Source organism: Zootermopsis nevadensis, unplaced genomic scaffold (genome assembly GCF_977971745.1).
Source record: "Zootermopsis nevadensis isolate Lab colony 2312 unplaced genomic scaffold, Znev_1.0 Znev_ptg000045l, whole genome shotgun sequence".
In the NCBI taxonomy this organism is placed as follows: Eukaryota; Metazoa; Arthropoda; class Insecta; order Blattodea; family Termopsidae; genus Zootermopsis; species Zootermopsis nevadensis.
This window is the reverse complement of record NW_028259177.1, coordinates 1,543,684-1,571,480: the sequence shown is the minus strand read 5'-3', so window position 1 is coordinate 1,571,480 and position 27,797 is coordinate 1,543,684. Positions and strand designations below refer to the sequence as shown.

General features: G+C 40.0%; 1 protein-coding gene across 6 annotated transcripts in view; it reads right to left on the bottom strand.

Moving 5' to 3' along the window:
* LOC147871614 (TBC1 domain family member 4-like) overlaps positions 1-27,797 on the bottom strand; it is a 259,104-nt gene that overhangs the window by 209,297 nt on the left and 22,010 nt on the right. For all 6 annotated transcript variants that reach the window (XR_015538604.1, XR_015538603.1, XR_015538605.1 and 3 more), the window contains exon 6: positions 26,499-26,582. Coding sequence is in view for 3 of the 6 variants with exons in the window: in XM_087360629.1 (XP_087216755.1) it covers positions 26,499-26,582 (84 nt within the window). In the remaining 3 variants the exon portion in view is untranslated. The remainder of the gene's footprint in view (positions 1-26,498; positions 26,583-27,797) is intronic.

Genomic DNA, 27,797 nt, shown 5'->3' with positions numbered 1-27,797 from the left:
GGAGGCAGTATGACCTCTGAAACGTTGGTTAACATCGACCAGACTACACAGCGCAACAACCCAGAAGACAGAAATCTTCATATTCATCGCCCTGATGACGGAGGCAGTATGACCTCTGAAACGTTGGTAAACATCGACCAGACTACACAGCGCAACAACCCAGAAGACGGAAATCTTCATATTCATCGCCCTGATGACGGAGGCAGTATGACCTCTGAAACGTTGGTAAACATCGACCAGACTACACAGCGCAACAACCCAGAAGACGGAAATCTTCATATTCATCGCCCTGATGACGGAGGCAGTATGACCTCTGAAACGTTGGTAAACATCGACCAGACTACACAGCGCAACAACCCAGAAGACAGAAATCTTCATACTCTGATGACGGAGGCAGTATGACCTCTGAAACGTTGGTTAACATCGACCAGACTACACAGCGCAACAACCCAGAAGACAGAAATCTTCATACTCTGATGACGGAGGCAGTATGACCTCTGAAACGTTGGTAAACATCGACCAGACTACACAGCGCAACAACCCAGAAGACGGAAATCTTCATATTCATCGCCCTGATGACGGAGGCAGTATGACCTCTGAAACGTTGGTAAACATCGACCAGACTACACAGCGCAACAACCCAGAAGACTTAAATCTTCATGCTCATCGCCCTGATGACGGAGGCAGTATGACCTCTGAAACGTTGGTAAACATCGACCAGACTACACAGCGCAACAACCCAGAAGACTTAAATCTTCATGCTCATCGCCCTGATGATGGAGGCAGTATGACCTCTGAAACGTTGGTTAACATCGACCAGACTACACAGCGCAACAACCCAGAAGACAGAAATCTTCATATTCATCGCCCTGATGACGGAGGCAGTATGACCTCTGAAACGTTGGTAAACATCGACCAGACTACACAGCGCAACAACCCAGAAGACAGAAATCTTCATGCTCATCGCCCTGATGACGGAGGCAGTATGACCTCTGAAACGTTGGTAAACATCGACCAGACTACACAGCGCAACAACCCAGAAGACAGAAATCTTCATACTCTGATGACGGAGGCAGTATGACCTCTGAAACGTTGGTTAACATCGACCAGACTACACAGCGCAACAACCCAGAAGACAGAAATCTTCATACTCTGATGACGGAGGCAGTATGACCTCTGAAACGTTGGTAAACATCGACCAGACTACACAGCGCAACAACCCAGAAGACAGAAATCTTCATATTCATCGCCCTGATGACGGAGGCAGTATGACCTCTGAAACGTTGGTAAACATCGACCAGACTACACAGCGCAACAACCCAGAAGACTTAAATCTTCATGCTCATCGCCCTGATGATGGAGGCAGTATGACCTCTGAAACGTTGGTTAATATCGACCAGACTACACAGCGCAGCAACCCAGAAGACGGAAATCTTCATACTCGCCGTAGTGTGAACCTCAAATCATTCAAACTTTACGGTGTTCTTCAACTGAGCATGTTATGCAGGGTTGAATGGGAACGTGATCGTAAAAATTATGAACTGGCAGGGGTGTGAAAGGAATCGGTAAAGGCTTACTCAAGGCAGTATCAAAACGTTTGCCTTCAGAGACTGACAAACGTCGCGAACAAAAGATGGGTATCACCCTGCACATTCTTTCGCCGCTGTTCTCTTATGATGTTGACTTATATTTATTTGTAGTTTATTTATCGACGCTCTTTCAGTAGCTCAGACTATATAGCGTAGAGTATCATCTTTAGGCCCGTAAATTCCCTAATTAATTTTTACAATAATATGCTTAAGAGAGTCTTCTTTCACATGGAAATTTGCGGAGTCTCTATAATGATGTAAATGTAAAAGTAGACCTATATTGTCGAGGGAATTTATTTGAACAAGTTACGAATAACATTTTAATTTCTTTTACATGTTATTGATACATTTATTACTCACATTTTAAATCAGAATTTAGGGTTAGCTTCGAAGAATGTCTTACTAATGAGAAAAATGTGTTTGTTCCTTAATCCGATTTCAACAAATCAGTAACGACAACGGCAGGAGGAGGAAACAGAGCAAAGCCTCTTTTTTTCTGCTATTTACGGGGGGGGGGGGGGGGGGGGAATCTCGTCATTCAAAGAGCGTGCACGAGAGACCAGTCATTTATTTTTCAAGCTTAAAAATTATGCATTTAATAAAAGGCAAAGGGTATCGAGTTTACATGGAACTTTCATCTTTCTCGAATTCGTTCCTCTAACCGACCTTCAACCCCCGTTTTTTCTACACGAAGGCGCATTACCCCTCCCAGTCACCGCGATACTTCCCGCTTCCCTCAACACTCTAAAAACCTTTAAGCCGTGTTCGATAATACAAGTTATAACCAGTTAATTTAACAGATGAAAACACTCGTAAGTAAGAATTACGAACTCTGAAAGTGAACTATTATATAATGAAGCCCTAATTTGTCTGCTGATAAGAAATACTGGATTGTCCAAAAGCTTTGCAGAGATTGTAATTTCAGATAAAAGTACGGTATTTAACTCGACAATAAGTGGAAAAAGGGTTCAGGACCGGAGCCGGGGAGGGGGGGGGGTACGAGAGATCTACTGAAAAGAAGTTTCTGGTTCCAGTTCTTTACAGTGGGAGTCCAGAGAGAAAGCATTTCTTGCAACAGGAAAAGGACAGAAACAAAACGTGGTAGAGTTGTGTTTTATGTTTAATAAGAACTGTAAATATATGCCTAATACGGAATTAAATTCATATTTACAAATTAACATTGAGTTAAGCCGTGCCTACATCCCTATTGACAAACGTTTCTCACAGTATCATAACATAAGCCATGAGAACTCCATGACTGTCAACAAAAAAGAACATGACAGAATCAGCTGTTCCTAGAAACGACGTGGCGATGCAAGACATTATCTGATGATCGATACGGCTCCATGTAATTTCCTTTCTAAGGAAGACAAGTTGCGTTTCGGTGTGTTTATCTCATGTGATAACTTGTTCGGTCAATTGACAGATTTTAATTAAACTTTGGTGGGATATCAGGGGACACTTTAATTCCCTACCACCAATAATATCAACAAGGAGAGAGTTCGAACTTTTCAGACGATTACCACACTGGATGTGCTTTAATTTAGAAGCGTCAGTTCAATAATATTAGATTTAAAAATACACACACACACACACACACACAAAAAAAATTTTCGTTTGATTTTATGAGTAGAACGTGATACTTATATTTACTGCGTGTAATTAAGAATCATCCTACATATACATACAAACGAAGGCGTACATACAAAAAAATGTGTATTTGTGAATGTAGAGTAAGTAATACGTAGTGCTGATCATTGATTGCAAAACTAACAAACTAACAAACAAGCGACTAATAATCGAATGAGTGGCTTGGCTCAGTGACCAAAAATGTAAATTCATCGGGCCGGGTCCCTAAAAGTCGTTGATTACGATCTAGGACGTGGTTAAAATGGTAGAAGCTTCGTGCTAAAGACTCACCTCCAACTAATTCCGAGGTTAAGAACGTGAGGCGCTTTGTCTCATCAACCCAAATGCATTGGGCATAGGGACGTTACATTACTTTAATCAGACAAGAATCAGTTTCGTGTTACTTGATACTTCGGCTACGTTTTAGTCTGCAGTATATTGTAAGAATGTTACTTATACAGACTTGCGTAGTTTAGTACAAAGTTATTTAGACGAGCTCCTGCTAAGAGAAATAATATTTATGGCAACCGATATCTGGGAATGTGTCAGCACGTTACAGAGACAGATTGTATCGTTAAAACTGGCATGGAGGAAATAGAGGCTTGATTAACAAACTTCCGTGCTGGCCACAAAATCCGAGGTCGAGAGTAATCAGATATAATATGCTCAATTTCGAAATTTTTGTTTCGATATAAAGACAATGGAAAGAATATTACTGGAGACGTTCACATAAAAGTGATAATGAAAAGTAAATAACAATAACATGAAATATAACGCTGACTGCTGCAGTTCCTAAAATCTCCCCCCCAAAAAATGTATTTATTTATTATCATGGCAGTGAAGATGATGATTGGTCTTCAGGTCTGTAACGTCATGTGGAACTTAAGATAAATACCAACGTTTCGGGGGAGCATACTATCTCAGTTCATCAATGCAAATTCACAGAGAGTAGACCTATCTTAAAATATGTAACGACCGCTTCCTTCCAAATCCTATTCAATTCACTATTCATAGCCATTCCGACCAGGTACTTCATATAACCTATACAAAACTCCTATTATTATTTAAGAAAGTAAATGTGTCCGGTTATAATTACATGTTGGCTTTTGGGGGAGGGGCTCTACTCGTTCTTGAGGTGAGAGGTCAGCGTCACACCAGAGGAACCACGCTGTACCCACTGAAAGGGAGGCTGGGTGGGCCCCAGAGCCGGTCTCGACGGAGAAGCTAAAAGAAAAATCCTTTGCCCTTGACGGGGAGATCCCGGTCGTCCAATCCGTAGCCAGACACTGCACTGAATGTTTTTCCCAGCTCTAAAACGAAAACATCGTTAAATACTCGGGAACTACTAGTCTCATTTTAGGGCCGGCAGATTCCATCTTCATACGATTATCAGGTATCTGAGCACTTGTGCAACCGAAATCTTTTAGCTGTATCGATTTTAATAACGCTAGAGCGTGGCGTGCTGAACTTTAGTTCCTGGAGGTCACGCACTGGCACAATACTTTGCAGCTAATCAATATACATTACATATCTTCTGTGGCATCCACCAAAATTTTCTGAGGGGTGCATCAACCATTCAATGACAAGATATTATTGAGGTATATAAGGAGTCTTACGCATGTGCAGAATTCGCTTAGTGACACGATGTACAAAACAGATTCCAGGCGTGTCTCTGATAAATACGGTACTTATCATCAGCGAAAACAGAGCATCGTGAAGAGGTCATCTGAGATTGACCGGCAGATATTTTTTGTCAACGTTCAGATTTCGATCAATAAAATTAATAGTTTGCAATGTTAAAGAAATATTACTAGAGTGGTTAAATAAAATAAAACGAGGAGTAGGAATGCAGGCTAGTATGAACAGGAAGATGAGAAGTAGAACTTCATACTAAATTTTGGTTTTGAAACTTGAAGAAAACTGACCACTCTAGATCACTCAAGAGATCAGATCGTATAATGGATGGATAATATTAAAATGTATCTTAGAGAAATACAGTTTGAAGTAGTGAACTCCAATTAACTGGCACAGAACACAGCCGAGGAAACGTAAATTCTTAGACGACAGATGAAGTCTAATAGAATTATACACAATGCGTCACACCATTATCAGAAACCTTTTATTTTAGTACTTTTTTATTTATTTGCTGTTTATTTAACGATACTGTCAGCAACCAGCCTCGAAAGATGCGTATTCTTCCTCAACACTTGGCCGATCACACCATAAAACATGCAAAATCGAGACAGATAAAACAGTAGCCTGATGTTATGGCACAAATGTAAACAACTGAAAAAGTACCTATTCATAAAAAATGAAATTGTACAGTCGTTTGGAAGAATGGATCATCCTTCGTCTTCAGGGAGGTGGGGGGAGAAGGCACCTATTATTTTCGATCTTCCATGTATTGAATTCTGACCTAACGGAAGACGAAGGAAGGTCCATCATTTGAGATGTGATCTGATAATAACAATCAACAGATAATGAATAAAGTCCAAAACCAAGAAATTAGCGCCGAACGGGTTTCGCGGACAGGTACGGAAAAAGGTGACTGTCCTCAGACCACCAGTAAAGACTTAAATTGAACACAGACAAATAAAATATTTTCAGCTACTTTTTAATCCCATATACGACTCAGTTCAATGCTTCGCGACTTTATCTATAGGTGTACGACATGTTATTCACCGTTATGATTCATGGGTTCAAATGACTCGGACAGCAGGCCGAACTAACTTTTGATCTTGATGTCATGACGTTGTCCTGACCACTTTCTACGTAAGTCAGGAAAATACCTTCTAAAATATGGACGCCATCACGGGGGGATCTATGTGAAGCCATAATCGATATTTTTTGCTAGTTTTTTTCTTTCCGATCGCGAGGTATAAACGCACGAGTTCATTCTTCTCCTTCGTGCATGGAATCCATTCATCTTTTCGTGTGACTACGTGTTCCCATGGTAACCAGACCTCAAGCTTCTGATCCTGATGAGGTGAGACCCAGTGACAGAGAAATGAGGTGCGCGGTTAGCTCAAGATAACAATACAGCGACCAAGAATCGGCAGCTCAAGACCGACCTCAAATGCCTTGCTCTCACGTCACCCCGATACGGAAGGGGCTACCACTGAGGCGGGCAATAAATCTCATTCAGAAGACAAGGACATATTGTGGGAATAAAAAAAACAGCCTTGAAGACACAGTTTCAATTAATGTGCAACTGGATTACGGCCACTGCTCAGCGAAAGGCTTTCTCGCTTTCGTACTTTCCATTTTTATCCTTCTATCTCGCCTTTCTCTGTTCATTTCCTCCTCTGTCTACCCCTTTCCTCTTGAATTTCTTTTGTCCTTCATATAATTACCTATTTCCGTTGGTTAATTTAAAAACGCCTTCAGAACAGAGCAGGTTACAACGCCTACACACTGCCATTTGCCACGATGACTGTGAATCATGAATAAAGAAGGGAAGAAGCGGTCGCGGCCAATCTTAATGTACTGTCCCAGAATTTTCCTGGAGAAAATTAGCAAAACCACAAAAACCCTCAGGACAGCAGGTACACGGGCAAAGATACGGGAGGTACTTCTCGGATACAACGCGGGACTGCTAACTACTGTCTTGACGTTTTCCGTGCATTGGTTGTTACGGTGATGGAAAGTCAAACTTTGTAATATTAAAGGGGCGGCTTTACTACGAAATATGCAAATATGATAAATGGCTTCACACTTGACGAAATAAAACAAAATGAAATTCTCCCAACAACATTTAGTACATATCTGTCAATACTAAATTTAATACAATTTTTTTAAAGATGAAACCTTCCGGATTTACAGACAGGAAAACATGATTTCTATCATTTTATGCTCTTTGTTCAAAGAACAACAACTAGAAAATGGCGTAAGCCCAGGCTAATGTTTTGTGCGATGGTATCATATTACTCTGCTGCTTTCTTTATTTCAGGCTTTGTGTATCGTCTATTATAAAGTCATAAATATGTTAAAACTTTAAAAGCCCACTACATTTCAAAGGACGGGTCTTTCTTATTCGATCCGGAAGACCGCGATATTCCCGATCTGTGAGGACCACCATTTGTTCTTTATGTATCACTTTGTCCCAATTCACCCTACATTCAATCTTTCATGAACCACATGTCTCAGTGTAATAAAACCTCCTTATACATTCCATGTGTATTCATATGCGAAGATTCTAGAGAATTATGCATATGACATACCATTATGAAATTCATGGTGGCACATTTTTAGCGTACGAACGTGGTGGCGTAATACAATGTCTGGTGTTGTTGGTTCTGGGGACAAAGATCCCCTTTGAAGCATTAGGAAGCTGAGAACTCCCTCCGAGGCGTTTGCATTAACTGAGAACGACAGGAGGTTGTTCGGGAAGGGGCAGTCAAACCACATGCTCAACAGCTGAAGCCATCAACTGATACATCATTTGTAATAACCTGAAAAATCATTGATGACTAGCTCGGTGACAAGCTGATCCTGTTTTCCACGTTACACAAATTCAGCTTCATCTATTTGTACTTAACTTCCTTACTCCGTTACCACTTTGACGAATGTGTTCAACTGAAGTGTTTTGCGTACTGTAAGAAGTTACTGAAAGAATATATCTCCACTATCCCTGTCAAAGATCAAAAATAAGTTAAAATTATTCATTTTCAGGACTTTTTCCATTGTCTTTATTTAAAATCACGACGTTTCGGAGGCTGGTTCTGTCCAGTGACAGAGACTAGCTCTATCTAAGGGACCGAACAGAGTAGGTACCTCTAACCTGAAGACGGAGACACAACTAGCCTCCGAAACGTCGTAATTTTAAAGAACAGACGATGGAAAAAGTCCTGACAACAAATAATTTTAAGTGTAAACTACCGTCGTCAAAACCCATTAGAATTGAAACAAAAATAAGGTCGATCTGTAACTACCCTACAAGAATTATTGTAATGTTGCTGTAAGCAGCTTAAACTGGTTAACGTCTCCACTTTCCAATTAACGCCTCTGCCACTAGCAGGTTCATTTAATGTAAGTGTTCGGATTTGGAATTCTCCACGAACACATTTGATAGGGGAAACGTCCGTCGTAAGTTTTTATCAGAACGTGCTATTTAATTACGTTTAAATAGATATCTATTCACTAATCTGCTCTCGTGAAACTCATACTAGGTGCATGGGCAGTGAGCCATGCCTCATGGCTCGAAGTGGCTTATCTCCCCTCTCTAAGTTCTTTGGAGTCGGCGAGTTCGAGCCCTGATCAGACAGCAGGGCAGTTAGGACAGTCTGTGTGTGTCCGCCGGAGAGAGAACGACTCGAGGAGAAAGTCGGGAGGCAAGTCAGGGTTTGTGGGGGTTGAGTTCGGCATCTGGAGTCGCATACCCAGGCGGAGTTTGAGCCCTGAAAGGTGTCTCGATTCTTTTTATCCTATATTTAAATATTTTTCATTAAATAATATACTTCGATTATTCGACGTAGTTTCTTTTGACTTTTCACCGCTTTGCCCTCCCCAAGCCGTACCACCTCCCGGCCTGGGACGATCGTCGCCTCAGTAACGTAATCTGGCAATCTCCTCCTCGGGGGGGGGGGGGGGGGGGGGGGTTCAGCAGTAACGATAACAACCATGAAAAGCAAATGAAACAAATGCTACTCCTGAGAGACTTGCATTCGCTGACACGCAAATGCGGAGCTTTTCCGGAAAATGAATTATTTTCGTTTGCTGTTGTCGCTGTATTGATAAAGCGACTAGCAAAACACTTTTCTGCCTAAGTTAGCCATCAGACTAGACCCTGTCCATTGCCTATTTAACAAGATATCGAAAGTAGTGACCAGTATGTAAAGACCTTTCACTTTACAGAAATCCCTTATTGCTGGTGTAGAACCTACATAAAATTCCCATTTGATCTTGAATCAATTTAAACCAATGCCAATTCAGAAACTTTATGGAAATAAAAACCATTATATATTTCATCTAACACTTTCATTTCATCAAAATATTTAGCTTCATGATTTAAAAACCAACTCAACATGAAATGCTTAGACCACTTACAAGCAATTCGCTAGTCACTATACTACATAATGTAACCTATAAGCTAATATCACGAGCAAAAATAAAAACAGATTAATATTAACAACTCCTCCTCATATATAGTGAGGCAATTATGGCAAAAAAGCAGAGCCAACCCCCAAAGTGATGTTCTTTCATACTCGATTTTAAACATCTAATGTCTGGGCTCTTATACAAAGGAAGGACCATGGACATATTGTGTTTGAGAACAAAGTACCCTGAACATTTCGACCAAAAAAAAAGTTACGCAGCCGGGGGGGGGGGGGGGGGTTGGAAACATTGCGTAATAATGAAATTCATAATTTGTACTCTACATTAAAACTACTAGGGTGATGAAGTCAAAGTAAATGAGATGGGTGAGAAAATATAAAAAATGAGATGAAAAATCTGTATGTTTTGGAGACGAGATCACTTCAACTGGCCAGGACAGATAATGAGATAATACTGAAATAGATCTTAAATAAATAGGATGGAAGGGTGTGGACTGCATTTAACTAGCCCAGAATCGGGTCCAGTGCCGGACTGTTATGAGCGTGGTAAATAATCTTCAGTTTCTAACCTGCTGACCAGCTGTTCATCTCAAAGCTTTTAAAGACAACCTTCAGTTATCTCTAGAGCAACTGGAGTGATTAAACTCTAAAACATACTGCTCAATAATGCCACAACAGACTGTACTATTCAGCATTTATTGTACGTACGATGAGGAATTCTGACGAGTATTGTGAAGGGGTGACCCAGACAATGTAAAACAATTATACGTATTGTGCTTTCATAACCACAGTTAAAAATAATAGCAAATAATAATGTTTCTTTGAAACAACAAAGATTGGTTTCCACTATAAAGAAAACTCGGGTGCAAGATGAAGTAGCTATTGTTCCAGATACAAACAAGAAATTGACAGCGACAAAACACTTCAGCGTTTCATTCTGTTGTGAAGTGGAGAAATCTGATGTAAAAGAACAGCACAATCAGTGGTAATAATAAAGCAAGAAAAACATAAATACAGCCCTACATTTTTGTTAAGTGACTGATCACTCTACACAGTCTATACGATAGATAATAACAATATAACATTTAACCTCGTATCCTGAAAAAGATTAAAATACAAGAAAATTTTAAGTTTTATTACCGAGCCAAATACAAGTCAATTAACACAAGCAGTTATTTTATTGTTGGCGAAGATGTTTATATTTTTAATGGGATTCAGGAAAGCCGAAAGGAATTTTAAATATAAGGAGTGAAAACAGCAAAATATATAACACCCTCAGAAAGCTCATTTACATTAAAATTTTGGGGGTCAGTCATTTGAAGTCAGCGGGGCATAATAATATCACTTTTGGCCTCATATAAGTCATATCTAATTCCAGCAACCCAGAATTAAATAATGCAGTAACAAGTTAAGAAACGTACGCACAGTTTAAGAAATCTGGAGCTTTCTCTCTGTTATTGTCTCCGAATTTTCACTTCTTGATTGCTAACATTTGATACTCTCTAACGAATAGCGTTAATACTTGCGGAACACAAAAACGCCAACGTAAAAACATAAAACTCTCACTTCTTACAGCCCAGATTATCCCGTAAACGTTTCACACAAAAGTTTGATACCTGACACAAAATACATCTGAATATTGTTGAAAACTGCTTTTATTTCACACATTTTTCGACACACAGGGCATTTAATGAGCTAGAAGGCGATATAATTTCTGACACTTTTATGCGTTTAGTTCATTAGTAATGAGTCTGCATGTCCTATAAACATAATATAACGTACAATGAGCTATGCACTGCACTGCAATATGCATCCCCTTTACTGTCAGTGAGATAGCGCAGGTCTTGATGTCCATTCGGAGACGGTCAGCTCACCAACATCCCACAGGAATTACCCTGCACGGACAAGCGGTTATTGATCTTAGAGACGTCCTGTTCGAACACACGCAGGTTATCTAAGTCGATCTACCTGTCAAAGACACGCCGATGCAATCTAAACTTATTAGCATTTACCGCAATATGGACGCACTATTTCCTATGGACCTACACACACTCAACTGTCTCACGTCGCTTGCCACATCGGAAGCCAAAGAGCGTGTTTTGTTACATCACGACAGTCAAAAACAACATTTGTGAGCGTAACAGTATTCGTAGATTATTTAAAGACAGCTTAACAAGTGCAGAAATTATTAATCGTGGAGCGAGGTCAAGAGCTAGATACGCAGAGGGAACGGCTATGAGACATACACTGTCGTTAACCCTTTGAAGCCGAAGATCGTCTGAATATTATTTATGAATTCAGTCCGTACCGCGAAGAAAACACTACACCTCACCATTACGAAAATCAGCTGGTTAACCCTTTGAAGCCGAAGCTCGTCTTCATAATATTTACGAATCCAGACCGTACCGCGAAGAAAACACTTCACTTAACCATTAGAAGTCGAATCAGGCGGTACCACATAAGATTTAACATCCCGGTCGAAGCCTTAAACAACGTGTGAGCCAACCAAAATGCACGGCTTTCCAAACAAAGGTTTTACTCGTGATCCAACCCGTTTTAGGCTGTACGGATTGGAATATCGGGCATTACCACACATTTTAAAATTGAATTTCTAACACGTTTTCGGTTAAAAATTCTAGTTGTGCCAGATTCAGATCCATTCAATCTTTAATGTTGTCATTACTTAATCGGCCATCTTGATCACCGCTCCATCGCCACAAGGTGAGCCCAATACACAATTTCGGTTGTCTACACTTCATAGTTGACGCTTAGTTGACTCAAGTGGTTGAAATATGGCACCTGTTACATCCTCAACTGGCTAAGGAATAACGTTACGCACTCGGCTTTCCTCTTAATTAATTAAACAGGTAGACGTAAAACACGAGGGAAGCTACGGACTGAACAGAAGCACGCTGTTGCAACAATGTGATTCGAGGTCACTGTTACAGCAATGCATCGTTACTGAGAAACGCGACAGACAGACATGGACTAGCCCAAGACGTTTTTCGCTCACGCTAGAACCGGGGATTCAAGAAGCGATTTAGTAGACACCTACAAACAATGGATAAAAATACAAATGCAAAGAGGTCGGTATAAAAGCAGGTCGACGTACGCCATGGTTACCAGCTCTTTATTCTGTTATTTTACAACGCTGTATCAACTGCTGAGTTCACATATCATTCAGATTCAACGGGATAGATGTGAATTATCCAACGAGAAGTATATGGGATAAGAAAATCCTTCAATGATGTGTATATCTTTTTCGACGTGTTTCGCGTTGCTTGCTAGCAGTAAAGAAGGCGTTCTTTTCGGTGGAATAAAATGAAACAATAAGATACATGCAAGACTGATTCATAAATGTAGATAACAATTATTCAGCGTAAATTGTTATCATGTCTCTTGCATTTCGACGCATAATTTGAACTGTAAACTACTGCTCGTACTACGAAATATGAGACCGGCGATGGGAATGTGCGGTGTGCTGCTGTTGTACCTGCACGTGAAACAGCAGAGATTGAAAACCACTGACCTGGTTTTCCGGATGGTTTGCTATACCTCGCTGATATTAAGCCGGTTAATAACCCACCCGAGGGCCTCACCTGGGAGTCTGTGTTTGTGTTTGGCTTATTAATATAAATTCTGGTCTTTTATGCTATTCGTATGCTGGCAGATAGTATCCTAAGATATGGGGTGAGGTTGACACGAAACTACGAGTAGATGCAAGTCGTAATACATAACTAAATCGCCCAATATGAATTACAGATTACCACACACGAATTATCACTGCAAACGAATACAAAATTAATAATCTACCACTGAAAGCAAATAGCTGGTAAAAATAAAACTACTATTACACAATAAAATTTACTGAACAAGTGTCAAGGCATTCAAGTTGACCAATTTAGGATATATCACTATATAAGACCACACAAAAAACATGGAAATAAAATTATTAACATACGCATCTGCTATCGGAAACGAAAATATGAACAGTTAAGGAAATCTAAAATTAGGCCCATTTAAGGGAAGGGACACCAAAGGACTGGAAGCAACGCAATGAGATTTCCACAGCCTTTCAGAAGACGAAATCACCAACACAGACATCAACAGGTAATTAAACATTTCATACATTATCAATCGAATTGAAGATTGACAAAAAAAACTGGGTTCCTTGAAAACTTAATATGAAATCCCTAGAGAGATTTAAATCCAGTCTTCTCCATATGTTCCTATTTCTTCAACATCTACCTAATATTACACTCCCTTCCTCAACATTAATTTTGCACTCCCAACAAATAATTTTAATATAATAAATTAATTTAATTCGCTATCATGAGAAAATTACATTAATTTCAATAAGAAACTAGCTACTCAGTTCAGATAATTTTTGTTAATACGTGTGGAGCAAAGTCAAGTACAACTGTAAGCAGAAATCATCTCACATAGCATTTATTGTGTCTTATAATAATCTTCGACTGCCTTCATCGTCTGTAATAAAAACAGCGTCATTAAATAATTTCACATTCAACCTGAAACGACAGGACGTTAAATGCCAGTTTATGAGCGACCAGAAAGTAAACTTAAAGGACTTCACGCGTATGCGAAATGCAGGTCAATTTTTAAATTTTGCTCAATGTATCTCGTAGTAAATCTGTGTCAAAAGCATCCAGGAGATTTAAGAGATGCAAAATGGCACACATCATGCAGCTATTAGACTTTATATTTTGATTTACCAGACCGTGCAGCCATTGGAAACTGTTACACCAACATGCTTAGTAAACATATTTTAAGTCTCTGAAAATTGCACACGCGCCTCAAACTGTGAAAACATCAGTCAGGGTACGAGACGCCATGGCAGAGATGCCAATCCTCCCCATGACAAGAGAGAACTAAAGCTGAGGTAGGGTAATGTAATGTCGTTGAGTCACGACATTTGAGGTAACATCTGAACTGCTGAGTGGCAGGAAATCGGAAGATGGACACTATCCAGAACACTTCTAGAATGACGGGCGTTTGTAAGAGTGACGCTCCATTTGTCGTGGACCTGCCCAGATTTAATACGGACTACTGTCATTTTTCGATAGATCGATTCTGAATAAGATAATAATTTCCTTCCAAGCATCAAAACTCTACCATTTGATAATGTACGATGCCAAAAAGATTCTATGATTAATAATAAATAATACAAGTTACAGCAGTTCTTTATTGGATTCATCTGGCACGGGAGTGGGCCTAGTAACGTGATCTTCCGAACACGGTAATAAACATTCGGGTTCCATATACTGCTTCGAATGCTACTTATCATACACGCGACTATTAGCTTCTCAAGAACGACTCCACATCAAGGAGTTAGTCAATTAGTAGATCCTCACAATGTGACAGACGTATGTCAGTAGTGGGACAAAATGTTCATGATACTGTTTTTAGAAAATGCATCTACAGCCTGATAGAGATAAAAGTGACTTTTAATTCGAAGTTTTCTATCTAAGAACTTACTTCTGGACATCAGCCCTTGTAGAATGAAGTGCCTCGCCCCACTAACTAGCCATCCAGACGGAGAGAGTCTCATTCGGAATTCTAAGCAGCAAGCAGCGAGTACAGGCAGGTGCTTCCACCGATAGCGCACATTTGTTATTCTTCCCAAAATCCTCCCCATCAGTCACTGCTTTCTCTCCTTCATTCTTCCCTTTCTTTCTCCTTTAGTACTCCGTTTCACTTCGGACATCTTCTATGGCTCCACTCACAAGTCTCTTAGTTATCATCCCTCTACTTTAATTCGCTATGTGAATTATTTCCACCCCTATCGCATTCGCTTTCTTTCTCTTATATTCTACCTCTCTATTTCTCTCCATACCCACATTTTTTACTTGTCTACTTGTTATCATACTTCTTTATCCTAGGCTATCCGTCTTTATTTCTCCTTTTTATTACCCCCCCTCCCCCCGAAAACGGGAAACCATCCACCAACCCTCGTCGCCATCATCCTCTTCTCTTTCGTTTTACTTCATTCCTTACAGCTTCTTTCCTAATCATTACCTGCGCTTTTACACTTTTAAACCTAGTTTCCTCTCCTAAGAAAAGATAAGCATCTTTCTCAACATAATTTGAATGCAGTAAAACTGAGAGTGTAGTGACATAAGACGAGTGCCTCCACAGACTTAATGTACATGAAGGCACTTGAGGGAGAAATTCCCACTTCTGTTTCAATAGACTGTTCCCCCATTTCCTCATCCTTCCACTTTCCTCTTCAAGATTTCTTCCCCATCCAACACACTTCCATAAGCTTCACGCATATCTCCCTAGACGACCGTAAATTCCAGTTTTCTCTTTTACTGTTTTCTTTTTGTACGGCATGTTTAAAAGATTTGATCTACTAAAAATTCAGAATGGTGAAGAGATACCTTTGATCTTTATATATCGCGCCGAAGGTGGTAGATTATTATCCTCGTGAATTCCGTGGTTCCGTAAAGCTTTAAACTTGTGGCAGAATATGTTTCTGTACAAAACATGTTCTTCACTCGTCAATTAATGTTAATACGTCGTAACAAACACGAATACCCTACGTAGCTAAGCATTCGCTCCCATTGCTGTTCTCAGTAACGTAATTCATCACAGCTTCATATTCCTGGTCTATTTCCTACAATGCAATGATAAATTCTCCTTACCGGGTTGCTTGGTAAGAGGATAATGAGGCAGGAGTGGAACGACAAAGGTATCTGGGAGAAAATTAGGGGAAATCATAAGAATGTGCTAGTTACATTGAATATAACGCATACATTTAAGGTAAATGACAAGAAAATTGGCAAGAAAGGTTTGAACAAAAACGCTGCATTTTTCATACGTTTCGGAATAATGAAGTAATATAATTACGCTTCTTCGTGCTGCTTGGTGAGGACTACAGCACACCTCATGAGATAATAAGTGAGACGACAATGTAAGCGTGAATGGATCCTCAAGGAGGAGACAGTGATATTTCTGCAATTACTAATCTAACATTCGTTAGGGGAGACACTGAGGAAAACATGAAGGTCAGCAAGCGTATCCTGTATACTCGCCTCCTCGAAACTGGTGCATTTCCAGTATCCCAGTTACCGCTTCACCGACACAACTTATACTCCTGAGTTCTAAAACAAACCACATTAATAGGTAATTTAAAAACTGTTTCTCTTTAATTTCAACCTTGATCATCGAGAAGTAAAATTCTCGACTTCTCGCAACATCCTACTATAATTGATGGTTAATAGGCTCATATTAGTCGCTCAAGTGTCCACAACTCTTAAAATTACCACAAGGTTTTTTTTTCTCTTGCTGCCTTCGTTTGGAGGTATATTTGAAAAGTTCAGTTGACATGTACGTGGTGAGATCTCTTCCTACAGGGCAGCAACGGAGACACATCAGTATTCTGTACCTAACAGCACGTCCTGTCTCTATCTTGGTTCTGAAGCCCTAGCACCATCACGCCTGGTTCGTGAACTGAAGAAAAGATTCGACTCGTCTGTCACCTCTACCCCACCCTCCACCCCACTGAATGTCACTGTCAGGGTTGTTCCGAATTTATAAAACATCAAATATTCAAACAAACTTTGCAGCGAGCTCATTAAACAAGAGGACGCCATGCCATGCGATCGTACCGCAGTGTCTCTCTCTTGTGTACTAATCGTATGTGCGTGTAGTGACAACATTCCTTTGAGCTCAATACATCTGTAGATCGAAGAAGTAACAATATGCAATCAGCATCTAACTAACTATATGGCTTACGGAACCCGAAGGTTCATCACCGAATTAACCAAAGCCCTCCACCGGACCCTGTCCTGGGCCAACAAAATCCAGTCTCCTTCAACTCCTATCTCCCACACATCCCGCCTGACATTATCCTCCCATCTATATCTAGGTCTCCCCAGCGGTCTCTTCCCCTCAGGCTTCCCAACCAGTACCCGGTGCACACCTCTTGCCCCATCCATGCGCGCCACATGCCCAGCCCATCTCATTCTTCTCGACTTAATCGCCCTGATAATTTTGGGGGAGGAGTACAGATTTTTAAACTCATTTTGCAGTTTTCTCTATTCACCATCCTCATCTCTCCTAGGCTTAGATATCCTCCTCAACACCCTGTTCTCAAACACCCGCAATCTGTATTCTTCCTTCAGAGTGAGAGACCATGTTTCGCACCCATAGAAAACAACAGGCAAAGTTTTTTTTTTTGTATAATTTGATCTTCAGGTTATGTAATCAGCATCAATATTGAAACAATGATATTTACCCTTAAAATACAAGGCACGGGAAGAAACATTCTGTTACAAAAGTTAAAAACCCTTTATTGTTAAGATTATGGTACACAATAAAATATTCCTAACTCATCAACTTCATGGAGCAGTGTCCTAAGAAGCTAAACTACATTAAGCTAGGCAAGAAATTCCCGATTTTTATGAAACCCGAAAGTACATGTGAGGTTTCAGGTTCTCACAGATACAAGGGGGGTATTCTCGTAGATACTGACCGACGTTTCAGAGAAGCTGACCGCCTCCATCATCAGAGTGACTCTCACCCTGATGACGGAAGCAGGAAGCGCCTTTGAAACGTTAGTAATTATCTAGCAGACTATATTATGCAACATCACAGAAGACAGCCATCTGCACGCTCACCCCTGACCAAAAACTATGTTATATGTTAATGTCCTATGCAGAAAATTGTCTGAATCTGTTTTGCCACACGCAAGAAATCCAGTGCGCTCCACACATGAAGCATATATTATGCCTGTACTTTGTTTTAGACTACTGCAAAGCGTTTTCGGATGACGTCCTTTTTTTAAAATTTAATCAAAGATAAAAAGAAAATGTTTCATACAAATATTCGTTGTAGTACGTTCACGTAAAAGTACTGCAAATAAAATAAAACATATTAAAAGGAGTAACACGTACCAGAGAACACGGTGTTTTCACATCTGTGCCATGTCAGAAGGAAGTAGAGTCTCTATATTCAATACACCACGAAAGGTTCCAGAATTTTTCCAATGTAAAATAAACCTTACAGAGCCGCTCTGTACGTGAGGTCTACATACGTGTATGTCACGCTTTGTGATTTTTGGCCTCTCTGAAACGCTACCAACAGACTGTGCAGTATTAGCTACGCTGTGTTGATGTTTCTGACATTTCGTACTCCTCATGTACGACATACCCCACAGGTCTACGAGATCGAGAGACATATATTTCCGCTCAAGACCTTTGTTTATTTGCTTCGGTTATCAATTATAATTTACGAATAAAATGTAGGTTCATCTCGAAGCACTTTCCAAAGGAAAAAATATATTGGGGTCTTGAGAAATTTATACCTTGACGAGCTTTATAATTAGTACGTTTCAGTACTAGGGTAATAAAATCAAAGGGAAAGAGAAGGGTTTGCATGTAGCATGCATGAGGGAAATTAACACAGTATGTTAGTTGAAAAATGTGAAGAGATCATTTGGGAGATGGTAGGATAATATTAACATGAAATAAATAGTATTGTGAGCTGGCAGATTGGAATCACGTGGCTCATAAAGGGGTCTCACGGTGAGCTCTTGGGTTCTAAGTATAAATTTATGGGGGGCATTAATTGATCGGGTAAACGACTATCAATTTCTCAGAGGCAATTCAGTACCATACACTCGAGAATTCAAGTCTCAAAATGGTGCGTGAAACTCAATCCCTCACTGCTCGCTGGCGATGGATTCCCCTGGGAATAAACCCGTCTCTCCAACACGAGTAACTACAGGAGTCGTATCAGGGAATTCAAGTTGAAAACATGAACGTTTATAAAATATAACTTAAATGAATAAGAACTTTGTGGACAGGCTGTACTTGCCACTGCAGTCTGATGCGGATGAACTTAACCCGTATTTTCAACAAAAGAATGCAGACAGCAGCAGAACAAACATCAAGCTGACTGTCGCTGATTCCCGCCACAGCACACACACACACACACACACACACACACACACACACAAACAGTGCTACTTGCTGTAATTAAGAAGCGCACAGATTCACACAAAACTTTTCGAAGAGTCAGGAATTTTCTCTCATCTCTCCACAGCAGAAGGTGAATCAGCCCTTCAATCAGATAAAGTTAAATGTCACTGCACTTATGTAATTTTTTATAAACTTCAGGATTAATTAATCAATCAATCTAATGGGAGCTACTGACAGAATCGTACCACTAAAACGAATCTCCGATGTAAAGGTCGATCAACTGAAGGATAAAATGCCTTCCAAGAAACATCTTGCATTTCACAAGACTGCGAAGCTGAACTCCCTGCATTTTTTAATCCATTAATGCAGGTTTCACATTTATGACTTTTAAGTTACACAGAAATGTTCTAATCTGTTAAATTAACTAACCAGATAGCTTAGGGAAACCGAAGGTTCATCGCCGAATTAACCGAAGCCCTCCACTGGTCCTTGTCCTGGGCCAGAAAGATCCATTCGCCTTCAACTCCACCTGACATTATCCTCCCATCTACGTCTAGGTCTCCCCAGCGGTCTTTTTCCTTCAGGCTTCCCGACTAATACCAGGTGCACACCTCTTGCCACATCCATGCGCTCCACATACCCCGCCCATCTCATTCTTCTGAATTTGTTAAACAACATAGGAAATTAGATTTTATGTTCTCACAGCAGTGAAGATATCCTCTGTGGTCTTCTGGGTTGTAACTAAGGGCGTAGCGTTCTTGTTAGTCATGTAAGCCCTACTAACACTTTCAAAAAAGAAAATAAGTTATTCTTATTTGCCTAGTTCAATTCTGCTCCATACACCGGAACACAGTACAATGGATAACTTAAAATGTATCACTAGCCAGCTACATCCAGTCAGGCGTTCGCAACGAGCTGCACCTGGCTAAAGATGCAGTCTACCTGATCGGTTACGGTTACGAAGACCACAATAAACAACTTTATTTCAGTCTCTTGGTTCTACGTCTACTACAGATATTTAATGTTTTGTCACTGGAATTCAGGACAAATCAAAATATAAAAATAGCTACTAAATAGTTCCAAAAATCTGGTGAAGTTCAAATATTTCGAAAAGTCGGTAACAAATAAAAATGACATAAGCTCACGAAGAAATTAAGAGTGTATTATATTCTTGCTATAATTTAATTCAAAATATTTCACCTTATACTCTCCCACCCCAAAACTTAGATATTAAAATACCCTCTTTGTTTTCTACAAATGTGAAACTTTGTGTTCCACAGCAAATACAGATTGCTCAGAATGGGGAAGGCAGGTGACCGGAGAAGACTGCATAATGATAAGAGATGAGAAATGAATAGGTCTATATAATTTTAGTCACAAAACGTAAAGGGACTAGAGCATTCTGGAAACCTAGACGCTAATGGGACAGAACACCTGAATGTAAGAGAATGTTTGGAAGACCTAGGCAAAGATGGAAATTACCTCTAACAAAACAAAAGCTGAATGTATTTAAAAATCTGAAAATTATATAACCCCTAAAAAGGATATTAACGAAACTGGTTTATTTCACCTGGCTCAGGGCCCAGTGCTGTGCCGTTGTGAACGCGCTAATGAAGCTTTGGGTTGCATAAAAAGCGAGTAATTTCCTGGCTTCATGAGCAGCTTCAACTTCTCAACAACGACTCATCTCCACGGAGTTATTAATTACTTTCAGTCATCAGCAGCTTCTTATTACCTTCTTCCTCACTTCATTCGGCACAGAGAGCAGTAAATTAATTTCTAATCTCGCATCACGTCATACAAGAAGCTCCGACAGAATGTGCGCCATTTGCTTTTCAGACGCTTTCACTCTTAAGAGTGGCATGGCTAATTAAAGCACGAACTAAATTAAGGCAATGTAAATAACCCCATTCGAGATACCACGATCATAGAGCTTTCTGGTTATCATACTTTAGATCACCATTTAAGGACGAAGCTATGGTCCTTCTTCTTACAGATATAAAAGATTAAAATGTAATCTACTTCATTTCTTTTAAAAGTCAGCTACAACAGAGGCTGAAAAGACTGGAGTACAGTACACACACTGTATATCTCATTGCCCTTTATGTCAATGAACTGCAGGTACAAATGTGAAGATACAAAACATTTTTCTCTACTTAATCATGCCGCGGAGCAAAAGATAATATTTATCCTACTATTTCGTTAAATATTTAATCACACTCAAAAAATGTTGCACATAAATACTCTAAATTTTAATGTGAACTATGTATTTAAATCACGTATGATTTTCTTTTTTTCTTTTTTTGCAATGTACGGTGTTTAAGAAAACCAACCAAATTCGATATTAGGCTTCACGAAAATTGAGATAAGGGTTATGTTGGACAGATACGGATAAACATCAAATTCGCTAGAATTTTATTGTATGTGGGGTATAATATAAAATTTCGTCAAAATTCTTTCAGTATTTTCGATAACACCCTATTCTATATGCGCTTATTTGGTACATTATATGAAACAGATGTCCCGGTAGAGGTGTCGACGTTTTGACTCATAACTTGGAAATGAACGATCTGATTTGTACCCATCAGATGAGACACAGTCAGGTATCGAACTTAAGGCAAAGTCCTGAAAATGTTTAAGTTCATGACAAAGGGCTTAACTCTTCACGAGTTTCGTTTCTGGAGCCTCACTTAGTTAATAAATGATATCGCTTCTTAGCTAAAATCATTACAGTTAATTACTCTCGAGAACAAGCACAAAACAAGTCAGTATTGTGGAAACTTTTCGTATACTTATGTAGTAACTTAAATTCTACAAAAGCAATTTGGTGCATATTTTTCAGCCGGAAATAGCATAGGTCCTACTTATAATAAGTTCGTTATAGATTTTGAATGCACTATACGTTCAACAGTTGTCCTTACTACAAATGTCGTGTCTACAAAATTTCTACGCAATTCTATAGAACGCGTCAAAAGATTAGGTACGCCCAGGCTTTCTGGCGCACAAGAATACGAAGTGAGAGAGAGACTCCGTTTTCATACACGTGTTTCTTTAGAAATGAGCTCACATCAGGGTGGGACCAGACAGAGGTACGCCCCTACACAGCTCAGAACTGCAGACTGCAAAGAAAGAGGGCTCAGTACAGCTCCTCTTTTCACCATGCTGTGTCTTTCTGTGGATGTTGCTGGATTTTAACAGATATGATGTTTCAACACACGTTCGAATGAGTTTCTTTAAATCTCATAAAATAAAGAATATCTAGACATAAGAGTAAACCGTGGAGAAAATAAAAAAAACTGACAAATAATCCGAAATTGAAATTAAAAATGATGGTATCTGCAGGCCTGGAATGGCCCACAGCAAAATCACCAGTTACTATCCACACGGAAAGCGTCGAGTTTCCGTGGATTTACAGGCCAACGCACTTACAGCAGACGACAGAAGTAGAATGACGAGGTATTCTGTGATATGCAGAGGAGATCGCGAGACGCCGCCTCGACGCGGAATTTTAATTCAACGAAGAGAAGACAATTTCTTTCCAGTTAATAAATGTATAAGAACTGGAAGCTATATTGTCCCCTTGGGGTGTGAGTTCAGGTCTCGTACACATATAAAACAAACATAACGTAACGTTATAGCATTTCAATCCCTAGTTTTTTAAGTAGGCCACGAGATCGTAAGATAGAAAATTCTGAACTGCGTGGCAACAAGAATTATATCTGCTGTCGTTTTCTGCGGCGGTCTACGGGGAGGAATGTATATTATTATTATTAATATTATTAAAAAGAGTACCCCTTCAAAAGATGACAGTCGCTCAGTTGATAAAGAAATTTCCTGCCATCTGCGAAATCTATCCTGAGCCAAATAAACGCAGTCTATATGAATCCTATTTTTAAGACACAATTTTATATTATCATCGCATCTACGACTTGGTCTACCAAGTGTTCTCTTCCCTTCAGGTTCTTTCTTCTGAAACTTTGCACATACAATGGGGTCTCCTATGGGTGAGGGTACATTTTGCGTCTATCGCATCGTACTTGTTTTATTATTATTATTATTATTATTGTCACTTCTAATTATTAGTTCAGGGTTGACACATGAGCAGGACAAGAAAGATCGATCTTATAAAAACTAAGTTTTCTTTTATTTATAGTCGACGCCTTCGCCCCCTGATTGATTACGTAACAAGAAGACAAGCATGACATCTACAGGCCACGATTTAAAAACGCCTGGAGCGCAGTGACACAGCACTACACATTTTTAACCTTTTTGAAACAGTTACATTTAAAAATACAGCACGTACCTCAAAGAAAACACTAATCATACTCATTACGTTATATTCGTAAATGGTTTTTCGGTAAGTAATCGCTGTTTACGCTGAGAATCACGGGAAATACATAAACACAAAATTCGGTTCGTGATTGTTAAAGCAGGTGACCGGGGGCCACGATTACCACTGGGCCTGGAAGTGTTAAAAGTTAATTCCGGTGAGGAATCTCCCTACTCACGTTCCTGTTATTAAAATTAAACGTACAAATCGCGGCTTTGGTTCCTTCCTTTAATTACCACCGCGCCTCTGGACGCCACGTGTCAAGACACGCCTGGTAGCCGATTCATCGTAGCATAACCTTGTTATTTCCATTCTTCTCGCTTTAACGTTCCTCTCTCCGTGTTTGTAGAGACAGCGTTACGTTTATATCTTACTGAAAAATACTTTTAACCCTGCAAAGTCCAGTGGTAACTATATGTACCACTTAATTTAACAATCAATAACGCTACAATTTGTATTTAAGGCTTTCGTATGACTCTCACAATAAACATCGATTATTTCCTTAAACAGCGTTAACCAGTTGATATTTCTAATGGTGGCGTGTCGTGTTTTCTTCGCGGTACGGACCGAATTACTAAATAACATTTAAACAAGTTTCGGGCTTCAAGGGACAAAACATGAGTTACCAAGCAACTGAAACGGTCGTCGTTATAATGTTTTTGTTTCTTGGTTTATTTAAAGACGCTGCTCCAACTGCATTTGCTAAAACAAACCCCAGAATGATTTCTGAATAATTAATTACAAAGGATTTTAAAGTGATCGTGGCCTATTTAAGGTACTGTTATATACCGTCAGAGGTGCTGTGCCGCACAGGTGTGAACCGGGTTCGTGGCCAACCGCGCGCAATGCCTTCATTACGGAGCGGTCTGGCGGGCAGCCTACTTCTCACGATGACGACACGTTTTCTCCACGCGACTATAAAGGTTTCCTGGCTAAATACATGCAAAGCTTAAATGCATTTTGTAACCAATTATTACGGTTTTAAAATAAATAAGGATGAAATGAAAGGAACATGTAGCACGCATGGGAAAAATGAGCGATTCGTACTAAAATTTTTGTAGGCGGATAATGTGAAAGGAACAGAGAACATGGGACGATAATATTAAAGTACATCTCATGTAAATAGAATCTGATGGTGACTGAGCACTGGGCGAAATTGGAGGAGCTGTCGATCCATGAAAATCGTAATCCCAGGCAGTGCACTTGATTACCGGCAGAGGCCAATCCAGTCGCGTCCTGCCCTGACTGAAAGCTATGTGATCAGATATTTGATTTATAGGCAGCTTTCAGATTACGTTACAAAGAGGTGTATCCCGTTCTGGAAGAAGAAGAAGAAGAAACCACACTCCACAGCAACAACGGCCTAAGTACGTGACCGTCTCCTGGGCTGTCGCGCAGTGTAGTCTGGCAGAAAAGGACAGACGTTTCGGAGGATTTCGCTGCATCCATCATGAGGACGTTAAGCGAGTAAGCACCCCTGAACGTCGGTCTTTTTCTACCACACTACACCGCGCGACACCCCAGAAGACAGTCATCTTCATGTTGAATTCTCTCACGAGCAATGACCCAAGTCCAGAGAGAGAGGATGGAACGTGATCGCTTTTTATAAAAGTTGATGAATGTGGCCAAATATTAGAATACACATTGGGGGGGGGCACTGAGGGAAATATTCGGACCTAAGGGAGGTGGAGGGCATTATATATTAAAAACTTCGTAGTTTGTAATATTCGCTAAATATTATTCTCCTGATCTGGATGTGATGTAGAAATCTTGTTGAAGTGTCGGCCTAGATATAAGTAGGCTCCTGACTGTGTAATTGTCTCTATTCTCCAGTCACTTCCTTTCTCTTGGGATCAAACACTCTCAGTCTACATTCCTCTGTTTAAAATGCAAATCGAAAATCATCCAGGAGACACAAATTAGTGCTTACACGATTCGAGTCCGAACTGCGGAAACACAACCTTGGATGCGAGATTGTAACAATTTTAAAGACAATTCAACCAGCCCAGGAACTGGTTCGTTTCAGTAAATTGTAAATCTCGATTAACACACCCCCAAATTAACCTGACTCGGACACTCATTACAAACGTCTCTCACTGACTTCGTTAATTACGTTTCAAGTACTTAAAATTGCTACTAAATCTTCTTGAGAACTTCAGTATATGGTTTAAAAAAATATTTGGAAAATAAAATGATTAGGTATACTTGATAGATCCTGATTTTCAAGAAATTGTAACGAATTAAAATTAATTTTCTCTCTAATGTGACAATTAATGCCTAGTTTTTCTTTTTCTCTGGTGACATTTTCAAAATAATACGAACCAAGGATAATGAGAACACAAATAATTTCGCATACTGGACCTTGAACCCACATTAATATTACATGTGCATAGAACTTTCCAAAGGGCAGAAACGTCATATGAATTTGTACTTCGGTAGTTAATAATAATAATAATAAGAATATTCTCCATGGAAATAAGGAACCGTTAGTTAATAACTTTCTAAGAAACGATTTAAATTCACAGCTAACAGAAATTTGCTTTAAAATTCATACTTTGTATATGTAAGATTCCTGTACGAGAACTCAGAGACCAGCTTATAACAATATATATATATATATATATATATATATATATATATATGCTGGATTGTGATTCCGTCTTCAGATTGAATCCCGTAAGCCAGATGCTTCAGTTTTATAATTTTCTTATTTAGACAATGGACAGAGTTTAAAAGAACAAGGCATCACCGTTAGAAACCTTCAAACTTCGACAGCTAATTGAAATTAAATACTTTTGGTTACAACAGACTACGTAATCCACTTTTGTTCTCACGCTGAACATTGTGACGGAGAAGAAATACAATGACAAAAGAAAAACAGTAACATTTACAATTTTTATCCGTTTTATAAACATTACCAAGAGGAATAATAATAATAATAATACAAACTCACCCTGGAGGTTGTTGAAGGTAACGACCTGCAGACTGGAGGATAATTCATGAGCCCAATCCGCGGAGTCTCCTCCCATCCTGGCCTCTGCAAAACGCACGTACGGGCGTGTTATTACAAGATCTGAATACGTCAAGATGACTTATCGACGGCTTTTTCGTCTTGTGTGGATTGTCTAAGTATTTTCCTATGTAATTCAAAATAGTCTCTCCCCTCAATCGGACAACTGACGATAACACACATCAATTATGACATCATTCGACTCTCCACACACGTTTATTCATTTACATAAGTAAGGTTTCTGGCTGTGGTTCTTAGTACAAATAAATATCAAGAATTATTAAGCATGATGACACGTCAGTGTCTATTTTAATTCTGAAAGCTAACAGTAAAATAATAGGTCATAGACTTAATATTTAATATATCAGAAGGTTGTGACTTCGTTCCTGAAGCTGATTTCAGTACAATAATAATTACCAAACCCTTTGAAGCCAGAACCAAACCAACCAAAGAAGCTAACTGAGGGCAGAGGCCTGCGCAAGCGCAAGCATCGTCCCTACCTAGGTGAAACCATTCCTGCGCACAAGACGCATTGCTGGAAATGGTAAACGGTCGTAATATAAGAACGGAAATTTTGCTAACGCTAACGGGGTTTCGTCGTGGCGGGAGCCTCGACCATTCAAACTGGGATTTGTTGCTGCTGATGGGAGGTTATCCTGTCAGGCAAGTTGTCGAAGGAATTTGGTTGGTTGGGTCTCTGGGGTATGAACCCAGAGAGGGAGGGGCCGTTTCGGCTGAAGGCCTCTGCGGCATGGGGGGAAGATCACTTCAGCTGATGGCCTCCATGATCGGGGGGAAGGGTGGCGGGCCGTGCCCCTATTAAGTTATACCCTGGCATTCGCCTTACAACTGAGGAAAGCACGAAAAACCTCAGTCAGGGTAGCCGAGTAGTCTAACCACTCGTTGTGCTGACTTGGCCGTCTTTTGGGGATGGCTTCGGCTGGCCTGCTGAACATCAGTCGCCCTCGGTTGCCCTTGGGTGAACTCTGGCAGCCCTCATTCGGCACGAGTGTCTTCCGAGTTGCCGAACTAAGGGGTTCCCCACACCAGCTAACCTCGAGTCAAACCTCTCAGTTAGTGCTCTGATGTGGTCGGCAAAGAAAGGGACCCCCAGATCCTCATGTATTTGCCTGTTACTAACGTACCAGGGCGCGTTAGTAACAATTCGAAGACACTTGGATTGCAGAACTTGCAGCTTCTGGACGTGGCTGTGGGCAGCTGACCTCCAGATCGGGCATGCGT